This window comes from Melanotaenia boesemani, unplaced genomic scaffold, assembly GCF_017639745.1.
Source record: "Melanotaenia boesemani isolate fMelBoe1 unplaced genomic scaffold, fMelBoe1.pri scaffold_158_ctg1, whole genome shotgun sequence".
Taxonomy (NCBI): domain Eukaryota; kingdom Metazoa; phylum Chordata; class Actinopteri; order Atheriniformes; family Melanotaeniidae; genus Melanotaenia; species Melanotaenia boesemani.
The window spans coordinates 29441-48891 of NW_024580607.1; the positions used below are offsets into that span (position 1 = coordinate 29441).

A 19451-nucleotide genomic window follows, 5' to 3' on the forward strand; every position below is an offset into this window, starting at 1 on the left:
GTCAGTTAAGTGGGTGTGAGTAGCTTATGACTAGGTTCATAGGAAAGCAAGGTGCAAAGATCGATCAAAAATCTGATCCTAAATTAAACAGAGCCAGTAGTGAAAGGTTTAAGCTCTGTTAACCCGGGAAATCTGCGTAAAAGGGGCTTAGCGCAGTACAGCTGTAAAAAACTTTGTTGCAACATTAAATAACGTACGTAGAAAAAGGAAGGAAAAAGGCTTTATAAACTGACTGTTGACATATTCTTTCGACTGCTCACTGAGAGCGAACTTGTGACTTTTAAACTGTTTTTGACTGTTCTTCTACTCTCAATGAGGGTAAACTGATGAATTGAACTGATGTATTCTGTGAGTGTGTGTATGAAGCGGATAGGAATGGGTGTCTGAGTGAGCTGAAAATTGTCTTTTGACTGCTTTACCCCTCCAACGGAAAGAAAACTGATGTCTTCTATGTGAGGAAATAAGGGAAAAGTTTTAAACTGTGTTTTGACTGGTTTATTCTCCTCTGACTAATGGTGATTTGCTCAGCTGTTGAAGTGTGTGTATGATAGTGGGTGATGCACCGGACAGAAATGTGTGACTGACTGAGTGTGTAACTATCCTTTGATTGCCTTACCTCTCTCGCTGAAAGTAAACTTATGTCCATGTGTGAGAAGAATAAGAGAAAAAAAAAAAAGCTTCAAAACTCTCTTTGGAGAGGAGAAAAGCTGAGGGTGAGCTTGTGTGTAAAAGTGTGGACTAAATGTAGAAAGGAATGCGTGACTGAGTGTAACTGGAGATCGAAGCAGCTGCTGGGTAAACTGGAAAAAACTTATGCATGAGCATGGACAGAGGCCTCTGTTTGAAGTGATACTGCATGCTGCATGTTGAAAAAATTAATCTGTATTGCAGTGCATAAGTTGACTCGTTCCCCAAACTCATAGTGGTCTGGTGAAATCTGACACTAAGCTACTTGCTAACGCGCATAGACACAAGCACTGACAAAAATAAAATAGTGCTCTGCTCTTGTGCAGCTACTAGGATGTAATCTGTACTATTATAACTGTTAAAATAAGACCGCTGAACTCTTTTGGTTTCCTTCCAACAGAACACGACTCCTCCCATTGGACCGACGCCTAGAAACAGGAAACGGAGCTGCGGCGCACCCAAGTGGTTTTCGTTTGAGTTGCATGATTGTCATATTGTATTAAAAGCAGGGTTGATTAAATAGGATAACAATGAGCACGCCACAGGCTATTGTTGGCATTCGTCATCCCCATAGGATGAAAGAGATTCAACACATGTCTGAAAAATGGTGCAAAAGAACTAAAAATTTGATAAATCCATGGCCTGTTACAGGAAGCTTTGACCCACAGATTTGTGAATTAATGCAACATCGCATTGAAGATTACAAAGCTGAAAATAATTCTAAGAAACGACAAAAGAAACGACAGCTTGAATTGGAAATTTTAAACTTATTTAAAATTAGCAAGCCAATTAAACGAAATGTCAAAACGATTGTGTCTTTCACGGATAGTCCAGGGGAAACTGGAAACTGTACTAACGCCGAACTTTTTCCAAATTTAACAGGAACGATAAAATTTGATGGGGACTTTAATCTTGATGACCAGCAGAGCCTTCTAGGGGGACTGACTGATGCTGGCGTACCCGGAAATGTAAGTGATATCCAAAATAGGTTATCTGCTGCTTCAGGGCTCGCGGAGAAGGGACCTCCTACTGATGCATTGCCCCAACCAGACCCACCCAACTTCAAACAGCGGGGTGCGTCCTTACAGGGCACTGGGGAAGCACACGCCCAGGTAGGAAGGCATTCAACCTCTATACATTCTCCTCGAGAAAAACAGGAAACTCCTCCCCACATGACAATCCCAAAATACTGTAGTACACAGCGACGCCAGTCTGGAATCATTAACTGTTACCAGGATCGAACCGAACTGGCTCGGAAAGGTAAGACAGATGATAGCTTTTGGATGAACTTAGGACCACGTCAGCAAGATTTGCAACGTGAGTTGGGACGGAGCCAGATAGTTGAGATGGAACAGGAAATAGATGACTTAAATGAGGAGGTGGAGGGGGCGACTTCAGGAGGCGGAGTTTCCATGCCTGCATGCTTACAGAAACCCGGCACGTCCACAGGGGTCCCTAGAGACGAATATGATTTAAGATACAGACCTAACATCAGACCTCCTGACAGATTGAAGGGGGGGGAGTTCCCAATTCTGATAAGGGGAACAAGGGCTGATTATCATCCTTTTTCAGCTCGGGACCTGACAGGTTTGGTCTCAGAGCTCCCTCAAATATCCGCAGGAGGAGGCAAGTGGATTAAGGCTTTGGAATCAAACACGGCTGGAACATTTCTTTCACTGGGTGACATCAAAGCTGTCCTCGCTCAGGTTTTGGGGTTGTCTAAAATGCAGCAGTTTTTCAGAGACAATGAACTGGACTGGATTTTGAGTGAAAGGGCAGATGGAACAGAATTAGCAGCCTATAAGGGGGTGATTTGGCAAGGAATACGCAAACAGTACCCTAATAAAATTGATGTTGATGCTTTGAAAGGGGAACCTCTGAAGGACGACCAGAACCCAGCAGCATACATCGATACACAGTTAAAAAGGTGGCGTCAAGAGTCTCAGAAAGATGTGGAAAATGATCCTATTTTGCTCACTCTTTTCAGAAATGCAGTCATCGATTCAATGCCAAAGGATGTCAGCAGACGTTTGGAGGATGTCGTTGGTCTAACATCTATGCCAGCGCAACAGTTCCGTGATCATGTGGTTCATGCAGTAACCCGATACAGGAAAGACCTAACTAAGACTTCTGAACAGGACCTCCAGATTCAAAGGAAGCTGGCACAGATGCAACTAAATGATTTGCAAGGCAAGCTGAAAGAAAAGGTTCAAGCTGTTGTGTTCACAGATCCAGGTACGGGACGGACTGCTGGAGTTCCTGAGTCAACACAGGCCGCTAGGGGTCCCCAGCCGTTCCGTCCTTCATACTCAAGGCTTGGTACTCCCTCGTCTGGGGCGTGGCAGGGATCCCTCCGCTGCTGGTATTGTGGAATGTTTGGACATTTTGCTAAGGCTTGCCCACGGCTTATGCCCCTCCCAGCAGGTGGTCCTGGAAGAAACGGAGGCTTCCCTAGAAGAGGTGGACCCCTGGGTGGCCCACGACCAAGACCCTCTCAGTTTTAGGGGGGTCCCGAGGATCCTGCGGGTAAAGGTTCGTACCCATTGATTATGCATACACGCACCGACCCCATGATAAATGTCCAAATTGAGGATCGACAGGTCCAAATGATGATTGACACGGGGGCGACCCATTCATGCATACAGGGATCCCTTGCCAAGAACCTTCCCATGTCAAACAACTTTGTGAAGACAGTAGGATTCTCGGGAAAAAGTCAATTGGTTCCTATTACTGCTCCCGTAAAAAGGAAAGTAGGTAATGATGAAATTAAAATACCCATTTTGGTCTCGGACCAAACTCCTGTCAATCTGTTAGGAAGAGATGCACTTTGTAAACTCGGGCTCAAAATTTTATGTTCCCCTTTGGGAATATATGTGGAAAGTTGTGGATTAAACTTACAAATGAATGCCCAAGCAGAACCAGCAAATGTTTATTGGCTGGGGAGCATAGAGGGGCCTCTGGGTTCGGAGTTGGAAAAATGGAAGGCATGCATAAAGGCCTGGGCCCCGGAAGGTTCTCCACCAAAATTACCTCCTCACTGTACAATGTTCTTTGATCCATCAGCCAGCTCAACCTTTCAGGATAAGTGGGAAAAGGAGACGGATGGAGTGATGGTTAAAATACAGGCTCCATATATCCTGATTGGAGGCCAAGGCGCAGCATTAAAGGTAAACCGGAACACCTTTATTGATAAATGGTACTGTGTTACTCAATCCTTACCACACATTACACTGTTGGTAAACCCAGGATACCATTCAAGGGACCTCGGTCCGATGGTAAGAACTGCAGAGCATTTAACATGGAACAGTACAGAGAACCCATTAATCTCTCTTTCAGAGGATGGATCAATGTTAAGAATTAGGTGTGACCTGTCATTACAAGCAACACTTCAGATGGTGGTGCTACCAGGGAAAAACATAATGATGACATGCAAAACCAACCCCCTTGGATTTAACAGTGATCTGGAAACTGATATTTTAACACAGGTTCCGGACCAACTGTGGTCCAGACATGAGACGGATGTGGGACTGGCAGTTTCAGCCAGCCCAGTTACTGTCAAATTAAAACCAGGTGCAGTTTTACCTTGGCGGCCACAGTACAAACTTAATCCCGCAGATGAAGAAGGGATTGGAATCTTAATTGATGGTTTTTTAAAAGTAGGAGTGCTGATTGAGATTTCTAGTCCTTGTAACACCCCAATTCTTGCAGTTCTAAAAGCAGATAAATCAAAGTACCGACTGGTCCATGATCTAAGGGCAATCAATGCCATTGTTGAAGATGTCGCTGCAGACTTCGCAAATCCTCACACACTGTTGAATGCCATCCCTACTAAAGCTAAGTTTTTTACAGTAGTGGATCTTTGTTCAGCATTTTTCAGTATCCCTCTGGCAGAAGAGTCACGATATCTGTTTTCGTTTACCTTTAGAGGTCGACAATACAGCTACGCCAGAATGCCCCAGGGACTGACAAGCAGCCCCGCGTGGTTTGATCGTGTGGTGAGTCAGGATCTACAGGAGCTGGATTTGAGCGGCGTCCTAATCCGGTATGTAGACGATATATTGATTTGTTCAGACACCATTGAAGATTGTCAGCGCGACTCGATCAAAGTACTGCAGAGACTGGCAGAATGTGGACACAAAGCTTCTCGGACAAAACTGCAATTCTGCCAGCCTCAGGTGGAATTCCTTGGCAGAGTAATCTCCCATGGAACAATAACTCTGTCTCCTGACCACCTCAAAGGCATAAGTCGAGCACCGCGTCCACAGACATGCGCGCAACTAATGACCTTTTTAGGTATCACAGGATTCAGCGCGGAGTGGTTGGAGGACTACGCAGTAAAGACGGCGCCGCTCAGGGAACTCCTGAAGTCCTCTGAAGTCAAGACTTTAAAGAAGTCTTTGGAGTGGACCACAGAGGCACTGTTGGCTTTTGATGTGCTCAAGCAGGAACTGCAAAATGCCCCAGCGCTAAAAATGCCAGAATATGACAAACTTTTCTATCTCTACGTTTCAAACAGATGCAACATGTACGCAACGGCTGTATTGGCACAAGACTCATGTGCTGGTGGAAGGAAACAACCCATCGCTTACTACAGTGCGAGGTTGGACGACGTAGCACGAGGGTGGCCCCCCTGCTACCAGGGCCTCGCAGCTGTTCACATGGCGTATGAAAAGGCGTCTGCAATAACTAAGTCATATCCTGTGGTTATTTACACCCATCATAAAATCACAGAGTTGATCAATCACAGCAAACTTGTTCTGACAACAGCACGTTGCCTTCAGTATCTACCATTGCTCACCTATCCAGATGTAACAATTAAGAGATGTGAGACCACAAATCCTGCTAATATGTTACCTTTTGAATTTGAAGGTGATACACACGAGTGCGTCACTGAGACCACGAGGTACACAAAACTGAGACCGGACTTGGAATCTGGGCCGTTGGACGACGCACAGGTCACGTACTATGTGGATGGGTCATGCTTTCGAGACCACATGGGAACTCACGCAGGCTACGCCGTGGTGCAACAAAAGGAAGGGACGTTTGTGACAATAAAAGCTGAAAAATGTTTACAACCTTGCTCTGCACAATTAGCTGAATTGTATGGACTTACTGCAGCTTGTGAACTTGCTAAAGACTCCTCTGCTAATATTTACACAGATTCAGCATACGCTCACGGAGTCTGTCACCTGTTTGGAGCAGTTTGGAAACTGCGCGGCTTTCAAAAATCAGATGGTAAACCTGTTCGGCATGGGAAACAGATTATGAAGTTGATCTCGGCCATGATGCTTCCACATCGATTGGCCATTATCAAGTGTCCTGCTCATCGAAAAGACAACTCCATCACCACAATGGGAAACAATGCGGCAGACGAAGCTGCAAAGCACGCTTCAGGTTGCAAGGTCGCCGTCTTGGCCCCAGCTGTGGAGTTGGAACCATCTGTCACACCTGATGATATCACATTAATGCAAGCGCGTGCCAGCGCGAGTGAACAAAACATGTGGGAAAAAAGGGGTGCTACCAAAGATGGGCGAGGGTTATGGCGGTCACATACCGGCCTGATCGTCGCTCCAATCTCACTTTTGTCTCTTTTAATTCCAGAGTGTCACAAACCAGACCACTGTGGGCGAGATGAGGTGATACATCGAATACAACAACAGGGTTATTGGGCGCCGTACCTGCAGGCACTGGTGACGGATGCGCTTAATCGGTGCGAGATATGCTCGCAAAATAACATTCGAAAAGGTATTGTCACCCCCACAGCGCGAATTCCTGTCCCGGAAGGCCCGTTTCGTCATCTGATTTTAGATTTTGTGGACATGTTGGTCCCGGTACACGGTAAGCGCTACCTTTTGGTGGTTTTTGATCATTTCAGTCGTTGGGTGGAAGCCACTCCGTCAAAGGACATGGGGGCGGGAACGGTTGTGAAGTTCCTGGTCCGTGAGGTAATCCCTAGGTTTGGCTTACCATCCATCCTTTCATCAGACTCGGGACCAGCGTTTATTAACAAGGTCTATGAGGGCGTTCTGCGCCAGCTCGGAATCAAGGTCCGTCACGGAAGTATCTACACTCCCTCCAGCCAAGCAGGGGTGGAACGAGTGAATGGCACACTTAAAGCAAAAATTAATAAGATTTGTGCATGTACTGGGTTGCGGTGGCATGACGCATTACCGCTGGCCCTAATGAGTTACCGCATGCAAGCTCATCGGGTCACACATTTGTCTCCTCATGAAATGTTAACAGGTCGCCCTATGCCGGGTCCGCAGTTTCGGGGTCCTTTCAAAGGACCCCCACTGGAGCAGTTGGAGAAGGAGCTGCACAGTTATATGAAACAGTTGTCTGCTATCCATAAAGCGATTTATTTTCAGGAAAAAGCGAACGAGCCAAAACCAGTCTCTGTGACATCTGGTCCAGTGGTGCCCGGGGATAAGGTGTACATTAAGGAGTTTCGAAGAAAGTGGAACACTCCTAGACGCCGAGGTCCTTACACGGTGGTCCGTGCCACACCGACTTCGGTCCAGGTTGAGGGGAGCGTCGCTTGGCATCATCTGAACCATTGCTCGTTGGCACCCACGACCAACAACTGCAAAACGGGCCCTGGGGACTGGTCGGACTGTACAGCGTTCTCAAATGACCAGTCCCCCAAAAGGGGAAGTATCGCCTCGCATGCATCTGACGAAGATAGTCCTGTCAGGGCAGATTCAGAGTTCCCGCCCGATGATGTTGAGGTTGACATTCCTTTGGTTTCTTCTTCTGGGCGAGACAGGGATCTCGGCAGGGACAATTCAACCAATCCGGACCCGAAGCAACAGTCACCACGTCGTCCCATCACCAGGGCCTTCTCAAGGAAACAGAGGGGCAACTGCGCAACGAGGGAGCGACCTCAGTGACCAAGGGGAGTACGACTCACATGCCAAATGTCATTATCAGTCAGGTCTCTTGCCGGCATGCACCCGCACACATCTACACACTACCCGTGACTCAGTATTTCAGACAGATGTTGCCCTTTTGGCACAACATAGGCGGAAAGTAAGATCAATTAAGGAACTAGATGTAGAGGGCCATAACATTCCAGTGAATCCTGGGGTGGATGATAAAAGCGGTGCTCAGGGAGGTGAGGTTTTGGGGTCCAGGCTAGAACCTCTGGGCTCAGACTTAAGTGTTTATGTTACCACAGCTGCAACTGCCAAGCAATGGGGAGTTCACTTTGAAAAGGAGGAGCCCACTCCCCCTCCAGCTGTGGTTCCAGCCCAAGAGCTGGATAAGGTTGGTCTTGTAACAATCACTACTCCACGCCCACAGGCCGGAATAGGTAACCATCAGTCAGTACCAGGAGGACTGGGGTATGAACACTTAGCACATATAACATCATTAATGGTTGACCAGGTATGGGCTGCTGCATGGAACACGCTGGAAGGTCTGTTGGAGATTGGGAAGGTTGTAAGTTCTTACCAGACCACGGTTAACACCCCTGTTGTGAATAAAGTTGCTTTTACACCTGAACCGCAGCCCACCGTGGTTGCTGATGGCCAACCAGACAGTGGGGTGGTTGAGTCATTCACTCTTCCCCCTCTAGGGTTAGATACTTTGGTAGATAGTTATCATGATAAAACATTAGAGGGGGGGGAGGATGTAAAGGGGCAACCGGAAGTACGAGGGTTTAGACCTAGTGAAGATTACTTATGGAAGGAAGCGATGGCCAACACTTGGTATCGCTGGGCTTGGCTGTCAGTAAAGGAAATGACTTCGGAGGAATGCATATGGTGCTCAAAGGCGCCTGGAGCCCCTCCGGTTGTTATCCCAGACAAGTACAACTCTTGGGAGTGTGCCCAGGAACAACGCCGGGTGTGTAAAGAGGAAGCGTTCAAGTCTACAACAACGAATGCTTTCTTTGGGCTCCCGATGTGTGGTATAAAGTGTAGATTACTTTATGGGGCCCAGAGGATGCATGGTTATTTAAATAAATATAGGGGTTACAAAATTCAGGAATTGTGTGAACCTTACCAGGTGGCAAATACCGCCATGTCCCCTCCCACGGTTTACGAGGTGGACTATAACGCCGCATACGAGTGTTTTGCCAGCGGAGGATTTCTCCAGCAAAATGGAATAATGGTGGGGAACACGACGGTAAGATGTAATGTCACATGGGTATTATCATGGTTCCCAGAGTCTGGTATGTCTCCGCTCTTCATAACAAAAGCAGTATGGTTTGAAAACCCGGAGCCCCTACATCAGGACTGTCAGAATATGTCAATCACGGTTCCAACCCTATTTTGGTTCGGAGACCAATCACATGCGGTCGCTGATAGCTTCTGGTTATGTGGAAATAATCTGCTACGAAGCACCCTACCCCCCTCTTGGGTGGGGTTGTGTGCTACTGTTCGCTTAAAGGTGCCAGCTATGGTGGTATACAATGGTGTAAATAATATTCTTAACCTGAAGCATGACAAGGGCGCGCTGCGTAGAAGTAGGCGTCAGGTCTCAGGTTCTCATGGGGTATATCGGGATGCAATTGGAATTGCTAAAGGGATTCCTGTGGAATTTTCGGCCAGGAATGAAGTAGTGGCCGGCATAGAATCTATACTACCATGGATAACTGTGAATAAAAATGTTAACTGGATAAATTATATCTATTATAATCAACAGCGGTTGTTTAACCACACCATCGAGGGACTGAGTGCACTAGGAGAACAGCTGCATGAGACTAGCAGACTCGCACTTCAGAACCGGCAAGCACTAGATTGGCTTCTGGCAGATAAGGGTGGAATATGTCAAATGTTCGGGGAAGACTGTTGTACTTTTATTCCAGCTAACACAGCGCCAGATGGTTCTTTTACCTCTGCCATGGAAGAAATAATACGGGTGGGGAGAGAGGTGCGAGAGCATGCTGGGAAGAGCGACTGGTCTCTTGATTGGTTGGACCAGTTAATGGCTGACTGGAAAAATGTATTGATAAAGGTGGGAGTTGGGTCAGCTTTGGTTCTGATCCTTCTTTTCTTGTTTGGCATGTGCATCGTTCCCGCCCTGAGGAGAGCATGGAGTACGAGTCTCAAGAAACAGACATCCTTCATCATGGCTGCCCAATTGGTCCGTACTGAGTTGGACCTGTGACGTCTCAATAGAACTACAGTCGGTTGGACAAAGGGTCAGCAACCTGTGATGAAAGGCTGGTGACCCAACACTCCTGTTTGCCTCCGGCCTGGAAAAAGACTCTATCTTGTGTTATTCACGTGTGGTTTTTGTAGTCAGAAATCTTCTGTAATAGGTTATCCTTGTGAAAACAGATTGTAATGGAGTTTCTTTGTTGTGTGTGTGTGGTTACTTTCTGTCATAGTACTTAGAAGGTCTCGTGCAGGGGTCCACTGGCCTACCCGTGCCTGAGTGTCAAGTAAGATCGAAAGTTACCGGTGCTCGCCCAACAGGGGGGGCACGGGGGAATTTTTTTCTCCCTTCGGGGTTTTTTTTTCGCCCTCGTACGGGAGGTTCAGATTGGCTCCTATGTTATGCTTGAGACCTGCGTGTGTGGACAAGTGTGCTTAAAAAAGGTTTCCCTATTGTAAGTTTCAGAGTATCGTCTTAGGGCCGATTACTCTGAAATATTTGAAAGGGGGAAATGTGGAAGTATGACTGTATCAGAGCTGAGTTGAATAACAACAGGTGTAGCTCTGGTCAGCAGAATATTAATAGTATGACATTATAACATGATATCAAAGTGATGTCAACTAATTACCAGTCAGCCCTACAAGGCTGCGTGCCTGGATGCTGTGTGTCTGAAAATAGTGGCAGGCAGGCTATATAAGCTTGGGAGAATGATTGTACGGGGTCTTTTGTCCTGAAGGGGTGTCCCCCTGGTCGGCCGAATAAAGGATCATTAAAGACCTCTGTCTGCAGACTCTTAATATCAGCAGCCCTTTTGATAAAGAATTTATCTACGACAAAAACAAGCAGAGTGAGTACTGTCTTCGTTACTGTTCATCATTTCTACGGCTGTCAATCCTCATCCCTAATTTCCACTCAAACTGGTCCCTACACTGCCCCTACTGGTTAGCGTGTAGCTTTAATTTCTGAGGACATGCAGATGTGCTGTTTCAACAAACCTTAAAATACACATGGCAGCCAGGATAAACACACATAAATGTAATTAAAAGCAAGTATATTTTCGGCCTTAAACTACACTCAATCTTAAAGGCACATTTTCTTCCCTATCATGCACACCTCCAGCGACCCATGGACCTGGTTTTTAGGAAGTCTTGGTCCAGTTTGCTTACCAGGAATCACCACGACGTTGATGGTTCTCATGTGATTCTGTTACCTTCTCTTCTCCAGTCGGGCCTGTAGTGCAGAACCATTCCTCAGGTTCCAGTCTGGATGGACGTGTAGCCAACGGCGACGGCCTGGGATTCCAGGCTGGTCGGGTATCATAGAAACAGAGGAGGGTACCCTGCAGAGGAACTCTCTATAGTTACTCTGTTTGTGTGTGAGCACACTGACATCACGGAGACATAAATCAGTTTACGCTGTCATGCTGTGAGGACCTGACTATATTAATAAACTAATTCAAAGCATCCAGAATTGTAGGTTTAATGTCTTCTGAAGTTATGGAAACACAGGTGTGTGTGTGTTACTAACCTTACCCTAGTCCCAGCTGGTTGCAGGTCAGTTTGCTCAGCTCGTGGTTCCACTCGTCTGCACAGACCTGATACTCTGCTGCGGTCTTAAACACTGTCAATACAGAACCTGATCGATCGGACAGCGACACTGCAGAGACACCAGTCGAAACAAAACCAATCACATGCACAAGTTACTGTTATATGCTGTTATATATGTGTAAGGTGTGTGAGGTGTGTGTTGTACCACAGTTCCATTCATCAGAGCTGTCTGAGCAGTGCTTCTTCCCATCGCACCACAGAGTCCGATGAACACACTGGTGGTTGTTACAGGACAGCTCGTTGTCCCTGCACACCGCTGAGGAAATAAGGATCATTTAATCTGTTAAATTTAAACATTTAATCTAACACGTCATCTAAACAAACGAGAGACAGGACTGTAGTCTCTTCATTGGCTACCAAAAATACACCATCACTAGTGACAGCAGTACATGACTTTAATTAACGAGGTGATAATAAACCGTCTCACAGCAGTTGGCCTCGTCCACCAGCAGGGGGCAGTCTGGGAATCCATCGCAGATCATGGTGGATTTAATGCACACCTTGGAGCCGGGGCACTCCCACAGAGCACGCTCAGAGCAGCCTGATGGGGACATGGTTAAACTGTGTGTGCTGACATGATCCTGATGGCGGCAACAACAGAAGAGGCAGCAGAGTCTCACCACAGTTGTCTTCGTCGCTGTGGTCATCACAGTCCAGGTGTCCGTCGCAGCGTTTGGTTGCCAGGACGCAGCGACCTGACCGGCACTTGAAGTGGCTAGGGGAGCACTCTGTCGCCATGGCAACACATATCAAAAGGAATATTTGTGAGTTTGGTTAAACGTGATGTCCATCATCATCATGACCAAGACAAACTTCAGATGCACCAAACTGATATTGTTATCAGTATCGGTACAGATACTGAAGAAAGTTCTAGATCGGGTATCGTGACAGTGGGCCTGGTCCATAGGTGCAGTTCTATTTAGCGTGATTCTATGCAGTGCGCTTTGAGTGACGTCATGCGCTAAGGACACACCACGTGGAGGCTGACACTAGTGGAGCAACGGGATCAGCCATCTGGAACGTTTTCACCACCTCAGCCAACTCGATTAACGTCTACGTGGAAAACAGGCGCAGCGAAAGCTCCGAGGTCACCGACACTGAGCACTGTGTGCGTGAAACACCTCCACGAGTTGGGAACATCTGGTTTTATTCAGCAGCTTTTTTAATGGATGTTTCATTTCAGGGCTTAAAGTATGCCGGCATTGTGCCGGATCTCCAGCTCGCAGAGTGTTTGCACTGAAAAAAGAAAAAAAAAGATTATTTAATAAGTTATTGTGCGCTAATGTGGACTATCGTCACGCTGAGTTCTTCTACCGGGGATGCAAGATGAACGCAGCTTTGCTCTCCATAAACACATTAACAGCCAATCAGAAGCTGAGCTGGGTCTGGACAACGTGTGGTTGAGATCCGGCTGCAGGTTAAATCCATGTAGAAGACAGATTCGTAGGTGGAGCAGAGACGCTGCTGAATGGCTGCAACCGTTAAATAAAACTACCATCAAACTACGCTACGTCAGGTCTATCAGCAGGATGCAGGGTAAGTTAGGGAAGCTGGTTTTTATCTGGTATTTACATTACATGCGCGCAGCTGGTGGGTGTGTGCTCACCTGCGTGTGCACGTGTCATCAGAGAATCATCAACAAGCTCCAGACTATTTTACTTGGGGTGTTAAACTCCTGGCTCTGCCTGGACCTGGAGAAGTTTTGTTTTACATGCTTGACCGAGCTTGTGAAGCTTATTTAAGATCGTTTAAGTTGATGTAAGACTGTTGGAACACAGTTGTTAAATAAATTCAGTAATCCTGTACATTTATATCTGTTTGTTTTTAACAGGAAAGACGTTTTCAGTCAAGTCTGGCGTTCCACTGCACAAGAGAAAGATCTCCGTCACACAAGGTGTAATTTGTTTGGTAATTCAGCCTGTTAGTCTGGATCGGTATCGGATCGGTATCGGCCGATACTAAATCTCCGATATTGGAATGGGAAGTGAAAAAAGTGGATCAGTGCGTCCCCGACACAAACATAGCGTTCGTACCGTCGACTCCATCCTCCGGCAGCAGACAGGTGGTGTTCCCTCCGTCCTCTGGAAACTGACTGCAGTCCGAGTCCTCAGGCCACTGCAGACCCACGATGCCGAGGACAGACTCACATTTCTCCTTCGCATTACGACACAGCGACCTGCAGGAGGCACAGGGAGCGCTGGAGGTTCAGGTTCAGTAACTCATCACCTTTAATCTCTGATGGATCCATCAGAGTAACTGAGCATAATTAAACTAACTAACTAACTAACTAACTAACTAACTAACTAACAAACAAACAAACAAACTAACAAACAAACTAACTAACACGAGGACTTGCTCTTCTGCAGACAGCTGGGTAAACAGGTTAACTAACTAGCTGGTTGCTGACCTGCAGGGCGGGACCCGCTGCAGGCTGACCGGGTCACACTTGGGTACCAGCAGCGTGCAGGCGTAGAACATGAGGTACTGGTAGCAGCCGGTCTGGACCAGGGCGGGGAACAACGAGGACTCCCAGGACACGGAGCTCTCTCTCTGGGACAGGTGACCCAGGTAGTTGGGGTAGCTGGTCAGGTTGTAGGGCAGGTTCATGCACAGCTCCAGGCTGATGGGCTCACATTGAGCTGGGCCACAGAGACCAGAGTCAGGACCAGATCCCACCAGCAGGGGGAGACATTTACTCAACTAACATCTAGCATTCATTCACTTTTTGAAATATCAGAAGTGACCACGCTGGTTGCTCAGATGATAATCTACGTTGAACCAGTAGAAAACTAAATAAGTTAACCTACAGACGAATGAAGTTTATCTTTAGAATGTGTTTCTAACACTCAGGTTTTGAGTTTCTTCTCAGAGTAGCTGCTGGGAACGTTAATATTCCGGCCTGAGAGTGTGAACGGTGTCGAGTTTCATATCAGTGAGGACGCCGTCAGCTGAACACTCACTGCAGTTGTTGTTTCGGGGGTCGCAGGCGGCGTTGCCCCCCCCACACCCCGGCTGACAGGGAGAGAAGATGCAGCCCGGCTGACCGGGAACACACCCGACCGGAGCTGGAAGACACACACAGATGATCGACAGCAGTTACAGACAACGTCTGGAACCCGGATCGAACCCTCTGATTCCCGGGAATGTGGCGATCCCAGGAATCTGAGCTAATAATAGAGCAGAGGATGGATGAACAGATGTGAGATGGTGTGAAGCTCACTCTGCTCGCGGCTGCAGTACTCTTCATCACTGCCGTCTTTGCAGTCGTCCTCGCCGTCGCAGCGAAACGCTGAAGGAACACACTGGCCGTTCCTGCACTCCAGCAGACCCTGGCTCTTACAGGCTGCAAGCATACACATTCATTTACTTTTTACTGGTTAATGTCTTCCAGTAAATACAAACAATCAGCGGTGAAGTTAGAATGGTTCGTCTTTAGCATGCCTGAGCCGTGTGTTCAGTAAAGTAATCCTAGGAACGAGTAAAGTAATCCTAGGAATGAGTAAAGTAGTCATGGGAATGAGTAAAGTAGTCATAGGAATGAGTAAAGTACTCCTAGGAATGAGTAAAGTAATCCTAGGAATGAGTAAAGTAATCCTAGGAATGAGTAAAGTAAGCCTAGGAATGAGTAAAGTAATCCTAGGAACGAGTAAAGTAGTCCTAGAAATGAGTAAAGTAGTCCTAGGAATGAGTAAAGTAATCCTAGGAATGAGTAACTTAATCCTAGGAACGAGTAAAGTAATCCTAGGAATAAGTAAAGTAATCCTAGAAATGAGTAAAGTAGTCCTAGGAATGAATAAAGTAATCCTAGGAATGAGTAAAGTAATCCTAGAAATGAGTAACGTAATCCTAGGAACAAGTAAAGTAATCCTAGGAACAAGTAAAGTAATCCTAGGAACGAGTAAAGTAGTCCTAGGAATGAGTAAAGTAATCCTAGGAACGAGTAAAGTAATCCTAGGAATGAGTAAAGTAATCCTAGGAACGAGTAAAGTAATCCTAGGAATGAGTAAAATAGTCCTAGGAATGACTAAAGTAATCCTAGGAATGAGTAACGTAATCCTATGAACGAGTAAAGTAATCCTAGGAACGAGTAAAGTAATTATAGGAACGAGTAAAGTAATCCTAGGAATGAGTAAAGTAGTCCTAGGAATGACTAAAGTAATCCTAGGAATGAGTAACGTAATCCTATGAACGAGTAAAGTAATCCTAGGAACGAGTAAAGTAATTATAGGAACGAGTAAAGTAATCCTAGGAATGAGTAAAGTAGCCCTAGGAATGAGTAAAGTAGTCCTAGGTACGAGTAAAGTAATCCTAGGAATGAGTAAAGTAATCCTAGGAATGAGTAATGTAATCCTAGGAATGAGTAAAGTAATCCTAGGAATGAGTAAAGTAATCCTAGGAATGAGTAAAGTAATCCTAGGAACGAGTAAAGTAATCCTAGGAATGAGTAAAATAGTCCTAGGAATGAGTAAAGTAATCCTAGGAATGAGTAAAGTAGTCCTAGGAATGAGTAAAGTAATCCTAGGAATGAGTAAAGTAATCCTAGGAAGGAGTAAAGTAATCCTAGGAATGAGTAAAGTAATCCTAGAAATGAGTAAAGTAGTCCTAGGAATGAGTAAAGTAATCCTAGGAATGAGTAAAGTAATCCTAGAAATGAGTAAAGTACTCCTAGAAATGAGTAAAGTTATCCTAGGAATGAGTAACGTAATCCTAGGAACAAGTAAAGTAATCCTAGGAACGAGTAAAGTAGTCCTAGGAATGAGTAAAGTAATCCTAGGAACGAGTAAAGTAATCCTAGGAATGAGTAAAGTAATCCTAGGAATGAGTAAAGTAGTCCTAGGAATGAGTAAAGTAATCCTAGGAACGAGTAAAGTAATCCTAGGAATGAGTAAAGTAATCCTAGGAACGAGTAAAGTAATCCTGGGAATGAGTAAAGTAATCCTAGGAATGAGTAAAGTAATCCTAGGAACGAGTAAAGTAATCCTAGGAATGAGTAAAGTAATCCTAGGAACGAGTAAAGTAATCCTAGGAATGAGTAAAGTAATCCTAGGAATGAGTAAAGTAATCCTAGGAACGAGTAAAGTAATCCTAGGAATGAGTAAAGTAATCCTAGGAATGAGTACAGTTCTAGGAAAAAGTCTAGTTAAGCAGAGGTTAATACTATTCATCACTTCACACAGCTGAGTTCCTGCCTTCAGTTGCCACGGTAACTCACAGCAGTTGAGCTCATCACTCTTGTCCAGACAGTCGTGGTCTCCATCACACAGCCAGTCTCTGGACACGCAGCGACCGTCGCCACAGCGATGCTCCCGAGCCAGGTCACACACTGCGAACACACATCAAATGAAACACTCCTCACAAAGACACAAGAACCAATCTGTGTGTGTTCAGATGGAAAGGTGGTAGATTCCCTCAAACACTTCCACCATCTCTGATCCTGGAATACATACAGGTCCGGGTTCTGGGGCAGAACCATCCCGCCATTAGACTTGTTGAGGTCCGGGTTCTGGGGCGGAACCATCCCTACATCAGTCCTTTTTCTTCAGTCCAATTCTTGTGACCTATCTCAGCCTTTTCTCCCCGTTTCTTTCCTTAAGAACGGCTTCTTGACAGCCACGTTTCCATGGAGACCATTTCTGATGAGGCTTCCAACAGTAGATGGATCAACTGAAGGTCCAGATGGATCTTTCAGGTCCTGGTTCAGGTTTTTGCTGGATTTAAGGTCCTGTTCACCTGCTGTAGATAGTTTTTAGTCCTGACTCTTCTTTTGCCATCCACGTGTCCAGGTTCTGCCTCCATGCTGAGATAAGCCAGGTTTCCAGCTAACAGCTATTTGAGAATCACCTTGTTGTTGCTAGAATCCTGTTTTCTGTCTGTCAGACAGTCTGATCTTTGCTGGTTTCACACATGAAATTAGAGAAATGGGAACAAATGGTGTGTCTTAGTGACAAAGAGCCTAAAGATCCAGTTTAAAGCGGTTCTTTGCTGAGTTGCCTCAGTTGACAGAACAACTCTAGTTCATCCTGCGAGTTAGGAGCCTTTTTTTCTGATTCACAGATTTCCTAGGTCATAGTTAAGTTCCTAAGAAAATGCTCTGGTACCGTTACAGGACTGGACTGGAAGTGATGGAAAGAACTTCAGAAAGCTGGAGAACTACTGATCAAGACCACTGTAGAAGATTCCGACAAAGTCAGAGATGAAGACATGAAAGCAGACGGAGCAGAAAGAATAAATGTTTACTCTCAGAAAGTAAACTGGACCCTTGTGAGACGGTAATATAGAGCTGAGTGTCAGATATTTGGTTTGTTTCCATGATGTGAGATACTGGAACCGTGTAGATGCTGAACCATTAGGGCCCCAACATGGAGCCTTGGGGAACTCCACATGTAGATGCTGAACAATAGGGGTCCCAACATGGAACCCCCTATTGATAAAATAATAATAAATAAGATAAAATATATAAAATATGATTAATATAGATTAGAAAAATAAACAAAAAACACTAAATAATATCAATAGAAAACCTTGTGTAAACAGTCATGCCTATGTGTGTGTTCTCACCACAGTTGAGTTCGTCGCTCAGGTCTCCACAGTCATCGTAGCCGTCACACACCAGAGTGGGTGAAAGACACCGACCAGTGTTACACCGAAACTCTCCACCTGTACACACTGCAGAGAAGGAGGTCACATGACCTGCTCCTCCTCTTCTTCATGTCTTTTCTTCATGTATTGCTTTTCTTTAATGACCTTTCTCCATCACGTTCTCGTCTTTTGGAGTTTTCATTTGTATCTTTTCTATTATCAGTCTTTTTTTTATCTAATTTGTTTGTATCACTTTTTAACTTTTATCTTTCTAATCCCATCTGAAGTCCCCACTTTGTTTTAGATGATCATTTTTGGTTCATGTTTTCATTTATTTCGTATCCAGTAAATGTCGTTTCCTCATTTATTCCTGTAATTTTTTTACATTTTCTCTTTTTATTTAATCTTTCTCCGTTTGTGTTAATCGTTTCTTCATTTGTCTTCATACCGTCTCAGATAATCTTTCCTTCCTTCTCCTTTCTTCCTTTCCCACAAACATAAACCTTCATCTGTAAAAACGAGGTCAGAGAAAGGGCGAGAGACCTAAACAAACAATAAGAAAACTCTCTCTCTCTCTCTCCCTCTTTACATTCCAGCAGCCTCAGCCTATATTCTTTTTAGGTTTCCATGGCAACCACACTTTGTCTCTTTTCACACACACAACCAGGGAGTTCCACAACGTCCACACCGCTGTCATCCAATCAATCACCTGCAAACAAATCACCATGGCAACCGGCTGGAAACCCTTCTGACAACAACAAAGTGCGTGTATGTGTGTGTGTGCGCTCACCGCAGTGTGTTTCGTCGCTCCAGTCATCACAGTCGTTGTAACCGTTACACACCAGTTTCTGGGGGACACAAATCCCCGTCGCACACAGAAAGTGGTCCTTCCCGCCACACACAGCTGACGGCCAATCAGAGGAAAGACAGAGTGGTGATGTCATCGTACCTTAGCCAACTTTATTTATAAAACACTTTAAAATCAGTCGGTAACGACCAAAAGGCTAAACAGCAAGAATACATGAAACACTTAAAAGACTAAATAAAGAATCAAATATAAACAAGACCAAAACTTAGATAATAAAAACAAAAAAAAACAAAAATAAAAATAATAATAAAATCAACCTTCATTTCGTAGCCTGTGATCAGTTCCACACCAACATACCTGTAAGCGTGTGTGTGTACTCACAGGGTTTTCCTTTGATCTGACGTGGTGTGAAACAGGCCGGCTGCATCAGGCCCGCGGTCGCCGTGGGAGATGATGCTGTGGATGATGAAGATGATGCTGGTGACAGAGCGCTGGTGATGTTGCTGAACTGGGAGCAGCGCAGGAAGTCGGGCCAGGAGGCGTTGAACATCTGGAGGACGGGCTCGCAGCCTTCTCTCGCCGCCTCGCAGAACGACGCGCACGGCAACACCATCCTCCTGCACACACAACTTTATCGTCTCAACAAAAAGTTACATGACAAAGGCTCT

The 19451-nt window shown here is 45.6% G+C and overlaps 1 protein-coding gene across 1 annotated transcript in view; it reads right to left on the reverse strand.

The window, feature by feature from the left end:
* The window catches only part of LOC121636161 (atrial natriuretic peptide-converting enzyme-like), a 46922-nt gene that overhangs the window by 20000 nt on the left and 7471 nt on the right, over nt 1-19451 (reverse strand). Inside the window, exons 5-17 of the mRNA XM_041979446.1 lie at nt 19165-19400; nt 18766-18879; nt 17955-18062; nt 16609-16719; nt 14617-14739; nt 14357-14461; nt 13804-14035; nt 13430-13572; nt 12017-12124; nt 11824-11937; nt 11542-11652; nt 11322-11445; nt 11000-11128 (exon numbers count right to left, since the gene is read on the reverse strand). Coding sequence (XP_041835380.1) covers nt 11000-11128; nt 11322-11445; nt 11542-11652; nt 11824-11937; nt 12017-12124; nt 13430-13572; nt 13804-14035; nt 14357-14461; nt 14617-14739; nt 16609-16719; nt 17955-18062; nt 18766-18879; nt 19165-19400 — 1758 coding nt within the window. The remainder of the gene's footprint in view (nt 1-10999; nt 11129-11321; nt 11446-11541; nt 11653-11823; nt 11938-12016; nt 12125-13429; nt 13573-13803; nt 14036-14356; nt 14462-14616; nt 14740-16608; nt 16720-17954; nt 18063-18765; nt 18880-19164; nt 19401-19451) is intronic.